Source organism: Loxodonta africana, chromosome 3 (genome assembly GCF_030014295.1).
Source record: "Loxodonta africana isolate mLoxAfr1 chromosome 3, mLoxAfr1.hap2, whole genome shotgun sequence".
NCBI lineage: Eukaryota > Metazoa > Chordata > Mammalia > Proboscidea > Elephantidae > Loxodonta > Loxodonta africana.
The window spans coordinates 59,568,044-59,584,222 of record NC_087344.1 but is presented as its reverse complement, the minus strand read 5'-3'; the positions used below and the strand labels follow the sequence as shown (position 1 = coordinate 59,584,222).

Here is a 16,179-nt window from a genome sequence, read left to right as displayed (position 1 = left end):
AAACTCAGTGGAGTTTGTTTCTTCTTTATCCTATACAATCTCATTTGAGAGTTAGTTTGGTTTTGTGGTTAGAAGTAGATTCTGTTGCCAGACTGCCTTGGTTCAAATTCTGACTCTGCCATTTACTAGTTCTTTGATGCTGGGCCTTATCTTTTCATCTTTAAAAATGGAGATTAAATAAATTAGTACTACATGTAAAGTACTCAAAGGTCCTAAGAGAGGTTCCTGGCTCCACTGAGGTTGTTGTGGACGATGCAGAGAGTTATAATGCTGATAATAATGGTGCCATGCATCGGCACCATTGTAGCCCTTTCACGTGTGTTGACTCACACGATGCTCACAACGTGAGGCAGGCAAGGAGGCAACAGGCATAGTGCCCAACAGTGGCTGGTGCTCAATACAGCACTGATAAATATGAATTCTTTTCCCTTCTCCCTCGCCCTGCCCAAAACAGTACCTGGCACATCATGAACACTCAATAAATGTACACTTTCCCTGCCTCTAGAAATACCTCTCTCTTGTTTCCCCATTGCCTTTTGAATCTGCCCCCACGTGCCAGGGTTTTTCTGAACTCTTGTCGTCAGGTGCTCCTGGACTTGGTCCTGCTGTGTCTCTCGAAGTCTGCCTCAGTCTCCCTGCCAGTCGGCTCCCCCTCTGTTCACAAGGCGTCATCATCAACTATAATGCAGGAATCAGCTTTAATCAGGCTCAAAGGATTACTGCATTTAAAACTCAGCACAGAAGAACCTGTTAATAACACTTAGGACCCTACCCCTTATGTTTAACTGTAATCACACTGCAACAGCCAGACTGGCAAGTTCTTGAAGGCAGCACTGATAGTGTCTTAAGCTTTCTGTCTGTCCTAAGGAAGGCAGTAGAGATGGCGGAGAGAGGATGAGCCTGGGCGATGGCCATTGGAGACAGCAAGCTCAGGAGTCAGACTGCCTGGGTTTAAATCTGGGCTTTGCCACTTACTACTACAGCCCCAAAGTCTCTGGGCCTCACTTTCCTGGATCTACTAATAGTCCCACTGCAAAGGGCCTGTGTGAGGAGTAAGGGAGAGAGTACACACCATGGCCTTAGCACTGAATTTGCGTACTGCCACTTGCAAAGCAGTGAGACCTTGGAAAAATTCATCTTCCTGTGCCTCATTGTCTCCATCTACAAAACGGGTACAGTCATTTCCTTCTCATGGGGCGAGGGTGAGGATTAAACAAGAACCTTTGAAAAGCTCCCAGTAAACTCCTAAGACGGTGAATCATCCTCAGCATTTCATGCTACTTGCTTGACCAACTCGTGTCAACGTTTACTTCCCCCTGGTAACTGGCATGGGAAATGAGATGAAATCTTGATTAACTGCAACAGCAGAGATGAGCTTAGAAGTCACGCTTTGGTTTATTCTACTCTAACATCCCTGCATCGTTTAGCACTTGAGCCCATGAGCCTGCCTCTTTTTGTCTGAGAGTTAGAAATGGTCTTGTTTGGGATGAAGGTTGTTTTTGTTTCATTTTGCTTTATAAACAGAAACACTCCCTGATTTCTGGTCTGAAAGGCTGAGGAGAAAGCTGAGTCAGGTGGGGCGCGGTTGACATGAAATCCGTCACCCTTCCCTTACTGTGGGTTTGGCTTACCCAATCAATATACTTTGACTTGCATATCGGCCACGTTTAGTATCCCAAATTATGCTCATTTCTCTAATGGCATGAAAAAACAGCCTCCTTGTGGAAGGCGGTACTGCATAGTGTAAAGAACTTAGGCCTCAGCAATCTCAGAGCTGGGTTGGAATTCAGCCTAGTGCTTTGTAACTGAGACCGTGATTGAGCAAGTTAAGAAGTGGTGGAGTCAGGCTGACATCCGTGAAGTGGAGATGGTGCCCATCCTATAGGATTGCAGTGAGGCTTAGTGTTAATGAATGTAAAGCTTGCAGAAAAGCACAATGGAATTGAACGTATCCCAATGATGCCACGTTCTTTTCCCTTTCAGGATGATATCCCAGGTCCTGGGTTCTACAACGTCATTCACCAATCTCCAGTGTCCAACAGCGTCTCATTGTCTACGAAAGGAACATGCACTTTTCCTTCTATGGTGAGGACTCCTTCTCTTGAGGCAGGATGTTACCTGGCCAGTAATTGCCTTCATTCATTGAGTAATCACATAGTGGCCATCTGGTCCTTTCTCTCCAAAGGCCTGTAGTTCTAATTAGGAGAGTAACCACCTCCTCAAATTTCTTACAGGTAAATTGGAACCTGTGTCTTTAAGTAATTTTTTCTTACTGCCACCTATTACCAGAGTGGGAAATGAAGCTAGAAGAATATTTAGAACTTGATCATGCAAAACCAACTTTGGCATCACTGAATGGACTAAGCAAATGTTTTCCTGAGATTTTTAGGCAAACCAGGAAATGAATGCTAGTCTTATACATCTCACCCTGATATGATCCTTACACTGCTTAATCTAACCTGGTTATTCAAATTATTGAGACATATGACTGGACCAAAAGAAAAGCAGGCAGTGTGCCTGAAAATTAGTGATTTCCTCTTTTATTCCTCTTTTTTGTATGATGTAGGAATGTATTTTTGTGGAGTGCTCTAACAATAAAACAGCCATGACCATGACCAGACTTGGGGTAAGGATATTCTTTATGTGAATATTTATAAATTGGCAAGAAAAAGAGATACAGCATAGGAAAAGAACCCAACTAGGGTAACCCTGGTGGCGTAGTGGTTAAGTGCTACAGCTGCAAACCAAAAGGTCGGCAGTTCAAACCCACCAGGTGCTCCTTGGAAACTCTATGGGGCAGTTCTACTCTGTGCTATAGGGTCACTATGAGTCGGAATCTACTTGATGGCAATGGGTTAGCTTTTTTTTTTTTTAGGGTAGGGGTAGCTGTGGTAGAAAAGTGAAGGAAAAAAAAAAGCACACCCAGACTCTAGCATTAACAAAACACATACGCTTTTCTGTTCCTTTAAAAGTTGTTGCGATCTCTTGTAAAGATTTATTATGATCCCTGACATCGGAATTGATTTTTTCAAAAAAACTACACAAAGGGACTATTTAAGACACACTGATTGCAACCACTTCTAGTTGGAATTCGAGTTTGGCAGAGCTGAATACACAAGGAAGAAACCAACCTTGGCGTTAACTCTCCATCACCAAAGAAGTTGAGATTGCACATGCCCAAATAAATTCACAAAACAACCACACCTCTACCTATTTTTCTGCCCCAAGCACTGCTAGTAAAGAGACTCAAAAGCAGTTGTCAAAAGAAGTGCCGTCTCACCACATCTTGGCACTGCAGACAAGAACTAAGACCTAATCCTGACTCAGCTGTAGATTCTCGGTATGACCTCAAGCACGTCACCCTTCTGTGTCCTAGTTGCCTCATAAAACGTGGAGACTCCCTAGAGGCGCTGGGCAAATTAACATTGCAATGGGTGAAATAGTCTTTGAAACTGCATAGCATTATATACATTCGAAATATTATGATTGTTACCACCTGAGTCATACGTAATACTTCCTGCAACACCTAGGTTTTCTCTTCGAGAACTTCTTTGCCAAATACTGGCACTGCCCATTCCTGCTTGGTGCCAAAGAAGGGACTGAATCACAGGACACAATCAATTCACTACTAAACTTTATGTATGGTAACTTTCCAAATGCCTGTCTCTGAGATGAGGCCGGACGCCTGGAAGAGAAGAGCCCCAAGGAAAGATCTGAGTGTTACAGAATCTAATCAGGCCTTCTAGGTCTTAAACATTCAGACCGAGCCAAAGAGAAGGTAGACAATGAGTTCTTCAGGCTTCCTCTTTTCCTCCTTTTATTAATATGGGGGTTTATACTTCTAGTCATAGGAACACTTAGGTTCCTATATCCTTGGGCAGGGGCCATAAGTGGTTGATGGAAATCTGTCTGGAGACTCCCACATCTTACCTAGTTCCTTTCTGCATTGGATGTGAATTCCATATCTTTACTCTTTTAGTGACTTTCACATTTAGCACCTCCCTCACTCTAGGCGCCACGCCTCTGAGGGAGTCAGAAGTAGCCCCCATCAGAGGAAGATTGGAGACCTCTGCCTTACTGACACTGCTGTGCCCAGGAGACATGTGATTGTGGGTGGGTCTATATATGTTAGAAACTTCCTGTCGATTGCCGGAACAGCTACACCCAACCTTTTGAGAGGACCTGTCATCTCTCTAAGTCCAAATGATATGAAGAGCTTCGTTAATGTCACCCAACTTTTTGCTCCAGAGTTATGCACAAGGACTGACTGGGAAGTTAAGTGGGGGCAGCGGGGAGGAGACTTTGATGGCCTTTCTATATTTGCACGGTGACGGAAATTGTTCTAGAACAGTTCGTATGTGCTGGAGACAGGCTCATAAATGCCACCATGTGGCCAGGTTGGAGACCATGGACTTGGCAACTGAAAGAAAGCCAAGGGGGCCAGGGGGATGAGGGGTGGCGGACAAAGCTCCCTGCAGCTATACCCTGAGGGTAATTCTGTTGTGATAGCAGCGCTCTATGAACCTTTGCCCGTAGTGGAATTTTTTCAGAACAATGTTGCCCAAAATCTATTACGTTAACAGGCATTCTAGGCCAAAAGGATTCCATGATCTAATAAGTTTAGGAAAGGCTGGTTAAACAAAATTAAACAGATTTCTTTACTTAGAACTTGGATAATTTAATATGCTAATATGTATTACGAATCTTCAAAATGAGGACACGGTATGAGGGTTTCCCAAATTTATTGGACTCTGGGATTTTCTTTGCTGCCACCACCACCACTACAACCCTAGCACATTACAGAACTGGTATGCCAAGGCACAGACTTTGGGAAACAGTGCTTTAGAAAAACATGTTTGCCCACTCTATTGTATGACTCAGGATAGACATGCAATAAACAACTCTCCCAAGGAAGGGTTGACCTTGCCACCTTTCTTCCCTGGAAGTTAAAAGGCAAGAGCACAGGTGTGGCCTTTACTATTAGGCAAAGGAGATGTAGGGTAGTGGTTCTTACTGAATGAAAGCCTCCCACAGTCATTTATCAGGTGCTCGTCTTGTAAATCAAAGCACATGTTGCTATTACTGGGGGCCATGTCTCTCGACACAGTCCTCTTTAGAATGGGGTATCTGATACCCTCATTTCATATAGTGGAGGCAGACTGCCTGGGTTGGAATTCTGGCTCCACCACTTAACGAGCTGAGGAAGTTAAGTTTCCTCATCTGTAAAGTGGGATAACAATAATATCCACCACTCAGGGTTGTCATAAGGATTAAATGCACCATCCCATGAAAAGCACTTGGTTCACTATTGGCCAAAATGCAAAGTCAAAGTGTGTGTGAGGCTGGGGTGACCTTACTCCTGGGAATATCAGTGACTCCTTATAATTAGAAGCAGGCAGAGGTGGGGCTTGAACCCAGATTAGACTCTGAACAACTGAAGCTCTGCCCAAGAGCACTACTGCTTCTGATGTTGCACCCACCCACATACCAGCAGTGGCCCATAAACCATGTGTTGAAAACCATCACCACCAAGTGTAGAGTGAAGTGGGGGAGCCCTGATGGGCCTTTCAAGCAGACGAAACTCAGGGCAATATTCTCAAGCTTTCGACCATAAAATAATGGGAATTTTTTTTTTTTTTTTTAATCTGAATCTAAACTGGCCATACTATCCTAGGGTAAAATGATGTTATCACTAGTTTCTATAGCTTTTGTCCCTTTTCACTTGGCAAACATTGATTCTGTTTGTTTTTTAACTGGAAATACTTTATCGTGGCTTCCTGGAAGGAGTGGGGTTGGCTCTGTTGAACAGCAAAAAGTATTCTAGGGTTTTATGAAAACAGTAAATTAGGTGGGAGGTGAGAGGCATGGGTGGACAGTAAACCCTGTGGACCCTCGTACCCTTGAAGATGTTTGGACCAAACTGGCTGTCCCGGGCATTCAGATCATTTGACCTTAGGAACAAGACGTGAGGCTTTACTCAGAAGAAAAACCTAGGTTGAGAGAAAAATGTCTAAAGCTTCCCATCACGTAACTTACCAAACAGCTGGTGAGTCAGGTGTAGGTGGCCTGGAAAGGGATAGGGTAGAAAAGCATTTATGGTGAAAATATTTTTGCCAAGTCCCAAGTATAAAATGAATAATTGGAGTTAGTTTACAGAAGTTAGAGCAGGTCTGAACTTGCTTTTTCCAAGAGCAAACCCTCAAAGCCCGAAGCCAGTGTATCAGTGTTACCTGCTAGAATTTCCCATTTTATAAAATGTTTTTAGACCTGGTGTTGGGCTCCATTTTTTTAATATCTGTCCTTCAGAGCCACGAGATTATGTGACAACGCTGATTCCTTTGTCTTTCTACTCACAGCGTGCCCGATGGGACACCATCATTCCTAAATATCCTGCAGCGAATGCATATTCTATCCCATCATATATTTTTTCAAAGAAAGACTTCAGTAATTCCTGTTCCAGCATGTTCCAGTTGCCAAGCTTTGCCAAAGCTCTCAAATTTGAAACTCCTGCACCAAACCATTACAATGTAAGAACATTGCATGTGCTCACTAAATATATATTGAAGGAATGGTTTACTAAAAGAAAAGTAAGGAAGGAGAGGGTTGGGAAATAACATTTTAAGGCAATTGGTAAAGTAGTTAGCATTTGTTAACTACCCAGTGGGTGCATGAAGCTATGCAAGATTCTTAGAGAGAGTCTGCAGAACCCAGAGAGAAATATGGCAACATGAAGTCCACTATGGAGTAGTGGGAAGACCATTACCCTGGGAAATGCTTATCCTAGTCACTTCTGTCATAGAACCTTTCTGGGACACAGTTTTCTCATCTGTAATAAGGGCATATGACTATCTGCAGACACTATTCATTTACTTTTTAGGTTCTTATGGAGAAAATAAACTTCATCTTTCCATGTCAGAAAATTGTATTTTTTTTTTTTTTAACAGTAGTGCTCTGCCAATTAATAATTGCGTTGTTTCCACTGAAGCAGAATAGTATAATTAATGGTTAAGAGATGGATTCGGGGAGGTTTGATTCAAATCTTGGCTCTGCCACTTTCTGTGTGGCCTTGGGTAAGTCCCTTAACCTTTTCAGAACTCAGTTTTTTGATCTGTAAAATGGGGTTACATGTCTACCCCCCGGTGTTAAGGCAAATATTAAATGAGATCATCTAAGCTGAGTGCTTAGCACAGCTACTGGCACACAAGAACTAGACAAATAAAGGGAGGTTGATAGGGCTGCCTTTGAGCAAATCATGTTATCTCTCTTTTTTTTTTTCTTTTAATTGTATTTTAATTGAAGTCTTACCGAACAAGCTAGCTTCTCATTAAACAGTACACATATTGTTTTGTGACATTGGTTACCAACCCCAAGACATGTCAACACTCTCCTTTCTCCACCTTGGGTTCCCTGTTACCAGTTTTCCTGTCCTCTCCTGCCTTCTTGTCCTTGCCCCTGGGCTGATGTGCCCCTTTAATCTCCTTTAGTTTAATGGGCCTGCCTAATCTTTGGCTGAAGGGTGAACCTCAGGAGTGACTTCATTACTGAGCTAAAAGGGTGTCCAGGGGCCATATTCTTGGGGTTTCTCCAGTCTCTGTCAGGCCACTAAGTCTGGTCTTTTTCTGTGAGTTAGAATTTTCTACATTTTTCTCTAGCTCTGTCTGGAACCCTCTATTGTGATCCCTGTCGGAACTATCAGTGGTGGTAGCCGGGTACCATCTAGTTGTACTGGACTCAGGCTGGTGGAAGCTGTGGTAGTTGTGACCCATTAGTCCTTTGGACTAATCTTTCCCTGTGTCTTTGGTTTTCTTCTTGCTCCCAATGGGGTGAAACCAGTGGAGTATCTTAGATGGCCGCTCACAAGCTTTTAAGACCCCAGACGCTACTCACCAAAGTAGAATGTAGAACATTTTCTTTATAAACTCTGTTATGCCAATTGAGCTAGATGTTTCCTGAGACCATGGTCCCCACAGCTCTCAGTCTAGTAATTCGGTCCCTCAGGGAGTTTGGATATGTCCAAACTTACATGACCTTGCCTTGTACAAGTTGTACTGGCTTCCCCAGTATTATGTACTGTCTTACTCTTCACCAAAGTTACCTTTTATCTATTGTCTATTTAGTGTTTTTTCCATTCCCACCCTCCCCTCCCTGGCAACCATCAAAGGTTATTTCTTTTTGTGTTTAAACCTTTTCACGAGTTTTTATAGTAGCGGTACAATATTTGTCCTTTTGTGATTGACTTATTTCACTCAGCATAATGCCTTCCAGATTCATCTGTGTTGTTAAATACTTTGAAGATTCATCATTGTTCCTTATTGTTGCGTAGTACTCAATTGTGTGTATGTACCATAGCTTGTTTATCCATTCTTCTGTTGATGGGCATCTAAGTTCTTTCCATCTTTTTGCTATTGTGAATAATGCTGCAGTGAACATGGGTGTGCGTACGTCTATTTGTGTGACAGCTCTTATTTCTCTAGGATATATTCCTAGGAGTGGGATTGCTAGATCATATGGTATTTCTAGTTCTAGCTTTCTAAGGAAGTGCCATATTATTTTCCAAAATGGTTGTACCATTCTGTATTCCCACCAGCAGTGCATAAGCGTTTCAATCTCTCTGCAGCTTCTCCAACATTTGTTATTTTCTGTTTTGTGCCAGCAATGCCAGGCTAAGTCGATTATAAAATGGAGTTAATAATACTCGCCCTGCAGGGTCATTGTAAGAAGTAAATGAGATAATCAATATGAAAGCACCTGCACTGCATAAGATATGAATTGTACATAAGGTATTAATATTATTATGCCATATTTCAAAATATTTTGGCTTTAGAATACTTCATTTTCAATTGCCTTTTTTATTTTATAATATCTAGAAGTTATATTTATTTTTATGACTACAAAGACTCTGCCCACCTTCTTTGATTGATTCAATTGGTTACGCTCAAAGCAATATTGGTGCCTACTCGACCAGCGCAGTCCACGTATGTAATTTAAAATGTCCTAGTAAAAAAAAAGTAGCCACATTTAAAAAGTAAAAAGGAACACGTGAATTTTAACAATATATCTTTAACTCAATATATCAAAAATATTATCATTTCCCAACTAATCATTATAAAACTTATTCATTTGATATTTTACATTCTTTTCTTAATACTGAGTCTTCAAACTCCAGTATGTATTTTACACCTGTAGTGCATTTTAATTTGGGCCAGCCAGTGCTGGACAGCCACATGTGGTACCGTATAGAACAGCACAGCTCTAGGTAGCCTTTCCCTGGCGTAATCGGGAACCTGAGAATAATAATGATGACATTGATAAAGCACTTTTCATGGGCAGTGTTCTGGTCTAAGAGTTATTTATTCGTCATCTTATGCAATACTCACATATAATGAGGTGGATTATCTTATTCCCAGTTACAGAAGAGGAAGCTAAGGGTCAGAGAGGCGAAGGGACTTGCTCAAAGTTACCCAGCTTGAAGGCACCATTTGCATAGGTGCCATCACCGAACACAGGTGGATAGAGAGGCAGAAAGCTGGGCAGTGTTGGGAGTCACCCTGTTCCAACTCTTCATGAGTTCTGTGGTTACTCTGTGCCAGGTGGGTGACACAGAGGTGTCCTCCTGAGTGCAAATTCCAGTGGAGGACACAGACAAGAACCTGTACACAGACAAACAAAATAATTACAAACTATGATCAGATGTGAGGGAGATAAACCAGAGCTTGAGAGAGAGAATGCTGGGGGAGAAGAGTATTGCAGTACCACTTCCTCTAGACTGAGTGGTCAGAAAGGCTCTGAGGTTGAGACTCAAAAACTGAAGGTGCCAGAGTTAGGGAGCAGAGGGAATAGCATGTGCAAAAGTCCTGGGACAGCAAATCCCATGGGGAACTCCAAGAAGGCCAAATGGCTAGAGTCATGTGACCTAGGAGGAGAGGGGAAGAGGTGAGGCTGGGCAGGTAGGCAGGGGCCAGTTTATGCAGTGCCCTAAAAACCTGGGAGGAGCCCTGGTAGTGCAGAGGTTAAGAGCTCGGCTGCTAACAAAAAGGTCAGGAGTTGGAATCCACCAGCTGCTCCTTGGAAACCCTATGGTGCAGTTCTACTTGGTCCTGTAGGGTCACTGTGAGTTGGAATTGACTTAATGGCAACGAGTTTGGTTTTTTGGTTTAAGGACCTGGGAGGAAGTTTGAATTTTGTTGTCCGTACTAAGAAGTCTTTGAAGCGGGGTGGAAGGTGTGGAGCCATGTGATCAGATGTACTTTTTTTTTTTTAACTTTTATTGTGCTTTAAGTGCAAGTTTACAAATCAAGTCAGTCTCTCATACAAAGATTTATATACACCTTGCTATATAGTCCTAGTTGCTCTCCCCCAATGAAACAGTACACTCCATCTCTCCACCCTCTATTTCCATGTCCATTCAGACAGCTTCTGTCCCCGTCTACCTTCTCATCTCCCCTCTAGACAGGCACTGCCCACATAGTCTCATGTATCTATGTGAGCCGAGCAGCTCACTCCTCACCTGTATCATTTTCTATCTTATAATCCAGTCCAATTCCTGTCTGAAGAGTTGGCTTTGGGAATGGTTCCTGTCTTGGGCTAACAGAAGGTCTGGGGACCATGACTTCTGGGGTCCTTCTGGTCTCAGACCATTAGGTCTGGTGTTTTTACAAGAATTTGAGGTCTGCGTCCCACTGTTCTCCTGCTCCTTCAGGGGTTCTCTGTTGTGTTCAGGGCAGTCATCTGATGTACTTTTTAAAAGCTCCCTCTAGCTGTTGTATGGGGAATGGATTGCAGTGTGGGTTCCATAATTAGCGTTTCATGTGTCTGCCTCCCCAACCCCACTGCCTGTCCCTCCACCCAGCTTCATCTCTTCAATGCCCACCACGGGTCATGGTATGCAGAAAGCATGCAATAAATGTTTATGAAATCAAAGGAATAATTTCCCAGGAGTAGATGGTTGTTAATCTAGAAATGACTGTTACCGAAGTCAGAGTTTTGGATCATTTTTAGGTGCGTGCTTTTTGTTCATTATTGTTTTAATGTGACTCTAGAAATAATACTTGCTCATCATAAAATATGAAAACATTCCGGAAATGTGTGAATTCGAAAGTCCCTCATAATGCTATTCCCCAAAGCAAGCCACCATCAAAAACCAGAGGCAATTTCTTCCATATTCTCTCCTTCCCTCCAGTATCAGGATTGTGTTCTGTGCATTTCCCACTTAACTGTGTTTTGGATTTCCACTTGTGGTAATATAAGAAATCCATTTCATTTTTTTTTTTTTTTAACCCACCAGTAGGGTTGAATGTTTTCCTAGTCTAATAAGAAAAATCTTGCAGTGACACACACTCAGCGTGGACAAAAATGCCTCCCTTGTCAGTTGCTTTCTGTCTGGGCGAGGAATAAAGCTGAAGGACTGTTTTGTCTACAGCAGGCTTTTTACAAACCGGGAGAACAATGGTTGAGTCAACTGGCGAGGAGTAGAAATGGGATAATCCTGTTAGCCACACCGTGCGTGGGGGTCTGCTGGGCTTTCTTTCCCTCTGCTTGCCGTGATCCCCTACTTCTCTGTTTGAATCCTTTTCCTTGGTACCGTGTTATTATCTCCTCTCAGCAACCTGGCTCCTCTGCCTGTGTCCAGTAATTAGCCTGCTCCATCTGATCTTTTTGTTTGTCTTCTCTGCCTGCAGTCTCGCCATTAGGACCCTGGGAAAAGCTAAATTCCTCCGCCTTTGTAAACACAAAATCAAAATGCCATCTGTGTTTCTTGAGAAACTTTTTTTTTTTTGACAAAGGAGTATCACAGAAAATCAAACCATCCTGGCCCCAGCAAATAGTTGCCCTCGTTCAGTAAACATTCTCAGCGCTTGCTGGTACAGTTTTTATTGCACCTTTTATCTACTGAATACAGGGGAAAGACCTGCAAACTGGCATCTAAAATATTTATGATTCATGTGTAATGTAAGAATGATCTCAGGGTTCTTATTTTTGCTATCCTTTTTAGATTTCTGAACACATCGGACATTTTCAAATGTATATTGCATGGATTCGACAAAATTCTTTATTTCTGGTTAGTCCAGAAAAGCCAAGACAGAGAGTGCTGATCATAACCTTAAATTATACAATTCGCTTGTATGCCCCAAATCCTGCATTTATAGAAGGGCTGTTTGAACAGTGAGGAATGCACCCTAGGGACCAGGGTGGGGGTAGGCAGGACTAAGTGTCCTGAAAAAAATAATTGTTAGTTGCCATCGACGACCCCACACGTACAGAGTAGAACTGCTCCACAGGGCTTCCAAGGCTGTGACCTTCGGAAGCAGTTCGCCAGGCCTGTTTTCTAAGGCACCCCTGGGTGTGTTCAAACCATCAACCTTTTGGCTAATAGTCAAGCGCAAACCAATTGCTCCACTCAGGGAAGCCCTGAAAAGAATAATAAGAATAGAAAAAAATGATAAAAATAATTTTCATGTGTAGCATTACATGTCTTTCCAACAACTTCCCTGTAAATTATTTCTGTTGACTCTCCCCCACCCTCAACGACCCTCTGCGGCAAATAGAGTAAGGGTTATTTGATTCGTTTTACAGATGAGAAAACTCAGGCTCAGAGAGGTTAAACAATTTGTGCAGGATTACACAGCCTGTGCGTGGCAGAAGCAAGCCTAGAAGCTGGGTCTTTAGGCTGTCTCTTCTACTTTTTTTCTCTTCCACTGTGCCACTGTCCCTGTACCATGTTGGGCTAACAGGCATTTGCTGGTGATTACAAACTCCCAGACCATTCGAACTGGGGCTATGATGAAGGCACAGGCAGTGGGACCTTTTCAGCTCATGTCAATTCATTTTCTGAGAACAGGTTAAAATTTGTGTTTTTTCCCCCAAAATTTGCCACTTGTCCAGGAATGATGGCAGAGACCAAGGAAGGGAAGGCACTCAGCACATTGTGGGTATTTTCTCCCCGCAGGCCTCTATCTCTTGCTGCAAGCTGAAAAACAACGTCTGTGCCCGAGCCGGGTTTATGTCAAAAACCCAAAGAGGAATTTTCACTATTACTGAAACAGGACCTGCTCCAGGTAACCAGCTGTCTTGGCCTGGCTTTGACCCAAGAATTCATGCACTGGTGTGATTGGTAGGGCACCCATTCCTTCACAGAGAGTCTCTTTGGAAGGAGCTAGGCTTTTGGGGAGTGGGTGGCAGGGAGGCTGGTATTGAACAAAGAGGAGCAGAGTAAGGATAAGACCAGCTTTCTCCTTTTGGGGAAAATGACTGGCAGCGCTCTGGAAATGGTTCCCCAAAGCAGTCTTGTTGGCCTTGTCTTTTCCTAACTGGGTACACCTGCTCTGGGCAGCCAGGTCAGAAAGTGGCTTCTCACCTCAGAGGTGTGCAAACTCACATACCCCAGGTGCCGTCACAGGCCACTGGAGGGTGGAAAGGGAGAGAGGGTGGGGGAGATGGCCATACATCCAGATTGTGTGAGGCTCAGCTGCAGTATTCCTTTTCTCCTGTGCCTAGAGGTGACTTCATCATCTAGTCATAAAACCATTTACTGAGCTAAGTATTTTCCATTCAGTCTTCACATGCTTGTCCTCACAGGCTCAGACTCCTAGCCCTGCTATTCAGATGAGGAAACCGAGGCTCAGAGAGTTGAAATGACTTGCCCAGCATCTCACAGCTAGTAAACAGCAGACCTAAGCCCCAAGGTGTCTGGCTGAAGAGCCTGTTTCCCCCCATCATTCCACTGTGCCTTTTGAAACCTCCAGGTCTTAGGAATACACAAGAGCTTGCCTGCATGCCCACTGGGCATGGGCAAAGGCATTGCTCTCAGACCTCCTACTGCCCCCTGCCAGCCTGAGTGAAAAGTTTCCAGAGAGGTCTGGTTCTGCAGCAGCCTACAATCCAGAGGCACTCACTATATTAAAACAAACAAACAAACAAAACACCCAAACCAGTTGGCTGTCGAGTGGATTCAACTCATGGTGATCCCAAGTGTTGCTTGCAGAAGAGAACTGCACTCCACAGGGTTTTAAAGGCTCTGACCTTTTGGGTTTGAACCATCAACCTTCTGGTTAATAGTCAAGTGCTTAACCATTTGCACCATACAGGGTATCTCACTTGTATTCTTGTCATTATTTGGTGCCGTTGAGTCAGTTCTGGCTCATAGCAACCCTGTTCACAACAGAACAAAACACTGCCCAGTCCTGCACCATCCTCATGATCATTACTATGCTTGAGCCCCTTGTAGCAGCCACTGTGTCAATTTATCTCATTGAGAGTCTTCCTCTTTTTCACTGACCCTCTACTTTACCAAGAAGGATGTCCTTCTCCAGGGACCAGTCCCTCTCGATAATGTGCCCAAAGTATGTGAGGCCAAGTCTCGCCATCCTTGCTGCCAATGGGTATTCTGGCTGTACTTCTTCCAAGACGGATTTGTTCGTTCTTCTAGGAATCCATTCAAAATTCTTCACCAGCACCATAATTCAAAGGCATCGATTCTTCTTCAGTCTTCCTTATTCATTGTCCAGCTTTTGCATGTATATGAGGCGATTGAAAACACCATGGCTTGAGTCAGGTACACATTAGTCCTCAAGGTGACATCTTTACTTTTTAACACTTTAAAGAGATCTTTTGCAGCAGAGTTGCCCAATGCAACGCATCATTTGATTTCTTGACTGTTGCTTCCATGGGTGTTGATTGTGGATCCAAGTAAAATGAAATCCACTCGTTGTATTAGACCTTCCCAAGTGGGTCCCGGAGATCCTCCCCCACAGGAGCCATGGCCCCTGACCCAGATGAGAGGAGCAGGAAGGTTTGCTCCAGCAATCTCCTCTTGGAGGGGGGTGTGGATTAAATTGCTTTGCTTGTCAAATTTCAGCAAATCCAGATTAAAGCTAAGAAGATCAAGCTGAAGCTGAATAACAAAATCAGCCCTAATTAGGAGGCTCAACCCTGCTTAAAACTCCCCTGCCTTGGATCACCCATGGAGCAGAACCCCACCTTGTTTGTTTATACAGGAGACAAAGATGGCATCCGTGATCTTGGCCAGAGTCCCTGTCAGTGCCAAGAGTGTGGGCACCCTCACAGCTGGCCACACGTGCCCACTCTGTCCTGGAGGGTCCCTGGCCCCTTTTTAACACAGAGCAGGAGGGAGAGGTGGGGCCTAGCATCTATTAAGGCCCTACTGTGTGCTAGGAGGAAACCCTGGTGGCGTGGTGGTTAAGTGCTATGGCTCCTAACCAAAAGATTGGCAGTTTGAATCCACCAGGTGCTCCTTGAAAACTCTATGGGGCAGTTCTGCTCTGTCCTATAGGGTCGCTATGAGTTGGAATCGACTCAACGGCAACAGATACAGGTGTGCTAGGAGCTTTAGGTTCACTATTTCATCATATGCTCTCAAAATCCTATGGAGCATGCACCTGGGACTCAGACAGTATGAGCTAGTATTATTATTTTATCCCCATTTTACAGACGAGGAAAGTGATACACAGAAAGTGAGTGACTAGTCCAGGGCCCTACCGCTGGATTTGATTCCTGGCCCACTGGGTCTGAAGCCTGGTACTCTTCAGAGGCCCCCTTCCCCTACTTTCCTGGGAACTGCCAGGGCCCAGAGCCTGGGGAATCCACCCCTTTGACCTTCGGCCAATCCTTTCGGCTCTCTGGAGAGGATAACACTGGCTTGTGTCCCATCTACCTGCAGTTATGAACAAAACTCTCACCTTTTACACCTTTGTGAGTTGAATTTTCTGAAGTTTAGATGTGCCAAGCACAATTCTAGCCACCTTACAAATGCCCCCTTTATTTCCCCTGCAAAAAAGATGATTAAAACACGGGGAAATGCCTGTGTCAAAGTGTCACTTAAAGACACAGGGTGAAGATTGAGCCCATACTATGAGCCTGACACTGGAAGAGAATCCAGCTACACTGAGGAAAGACAGACAGTGGATACACCGAAACCTCAGCAGTGGTTCTCTCTGGGCTGTGGGGCTATGAATGACCTCTTTTTTTTCTTTCCTTGTTCTGCTTTTCAGTATTTTCCAAATTTTATCATTTAAGTGTTGCTTTAATCTTTAAAAAGAAAAAAAAAAAAAGGCTTTTTCCATTTTATGAAAGTAGCAGCATTTCAGATCTTTTGAAAACAGATTTTTAACAAATTATGGTAAATCCAGCATTCAAAGCAAGGTGGCATGTTAACATCTTAGT

General features: G+C 43.6%; 1 protein-coding gene across 2 annotated transcripts in view; it reads left to right on the top strand.

Moving 5' to 3' along the window:
- Positions 1 to 1,703: 1,703 nt before the first annotated feature.
- The window catches only part of STPG1 (sperm tail PG-rich repeat containing 1), a 29,274-nt gene continuing 14,798 nt past the window's right edge, over positions 1,704 to 16,179 (top strand). The window contains exons 1-3 of one of the 2 annotated variants that reach the window (XM_010595086.3): positions 1,704 to 2,085; positions 6,357 to 6,527; positions 12,947 to 13,055. In XM_010595086.3, the coding sequence (XP_010593388.2) occupies positions 1,909 to 2,085; positions 6,357 to 6,527; positions 12,947 to 13,055 (457 nt within the window). In that variant the 5' untranslated portion in view covers positions 1,704 to 1,908. Of the gene's footprint in view, positions 2,086 to 6,356; positions 6,528 to 12,946; positions 13,056 to 16,179 lie in introns of those variants that run through there. The other variant, XM_064281473.1, reaches the window with a different exon arrangement.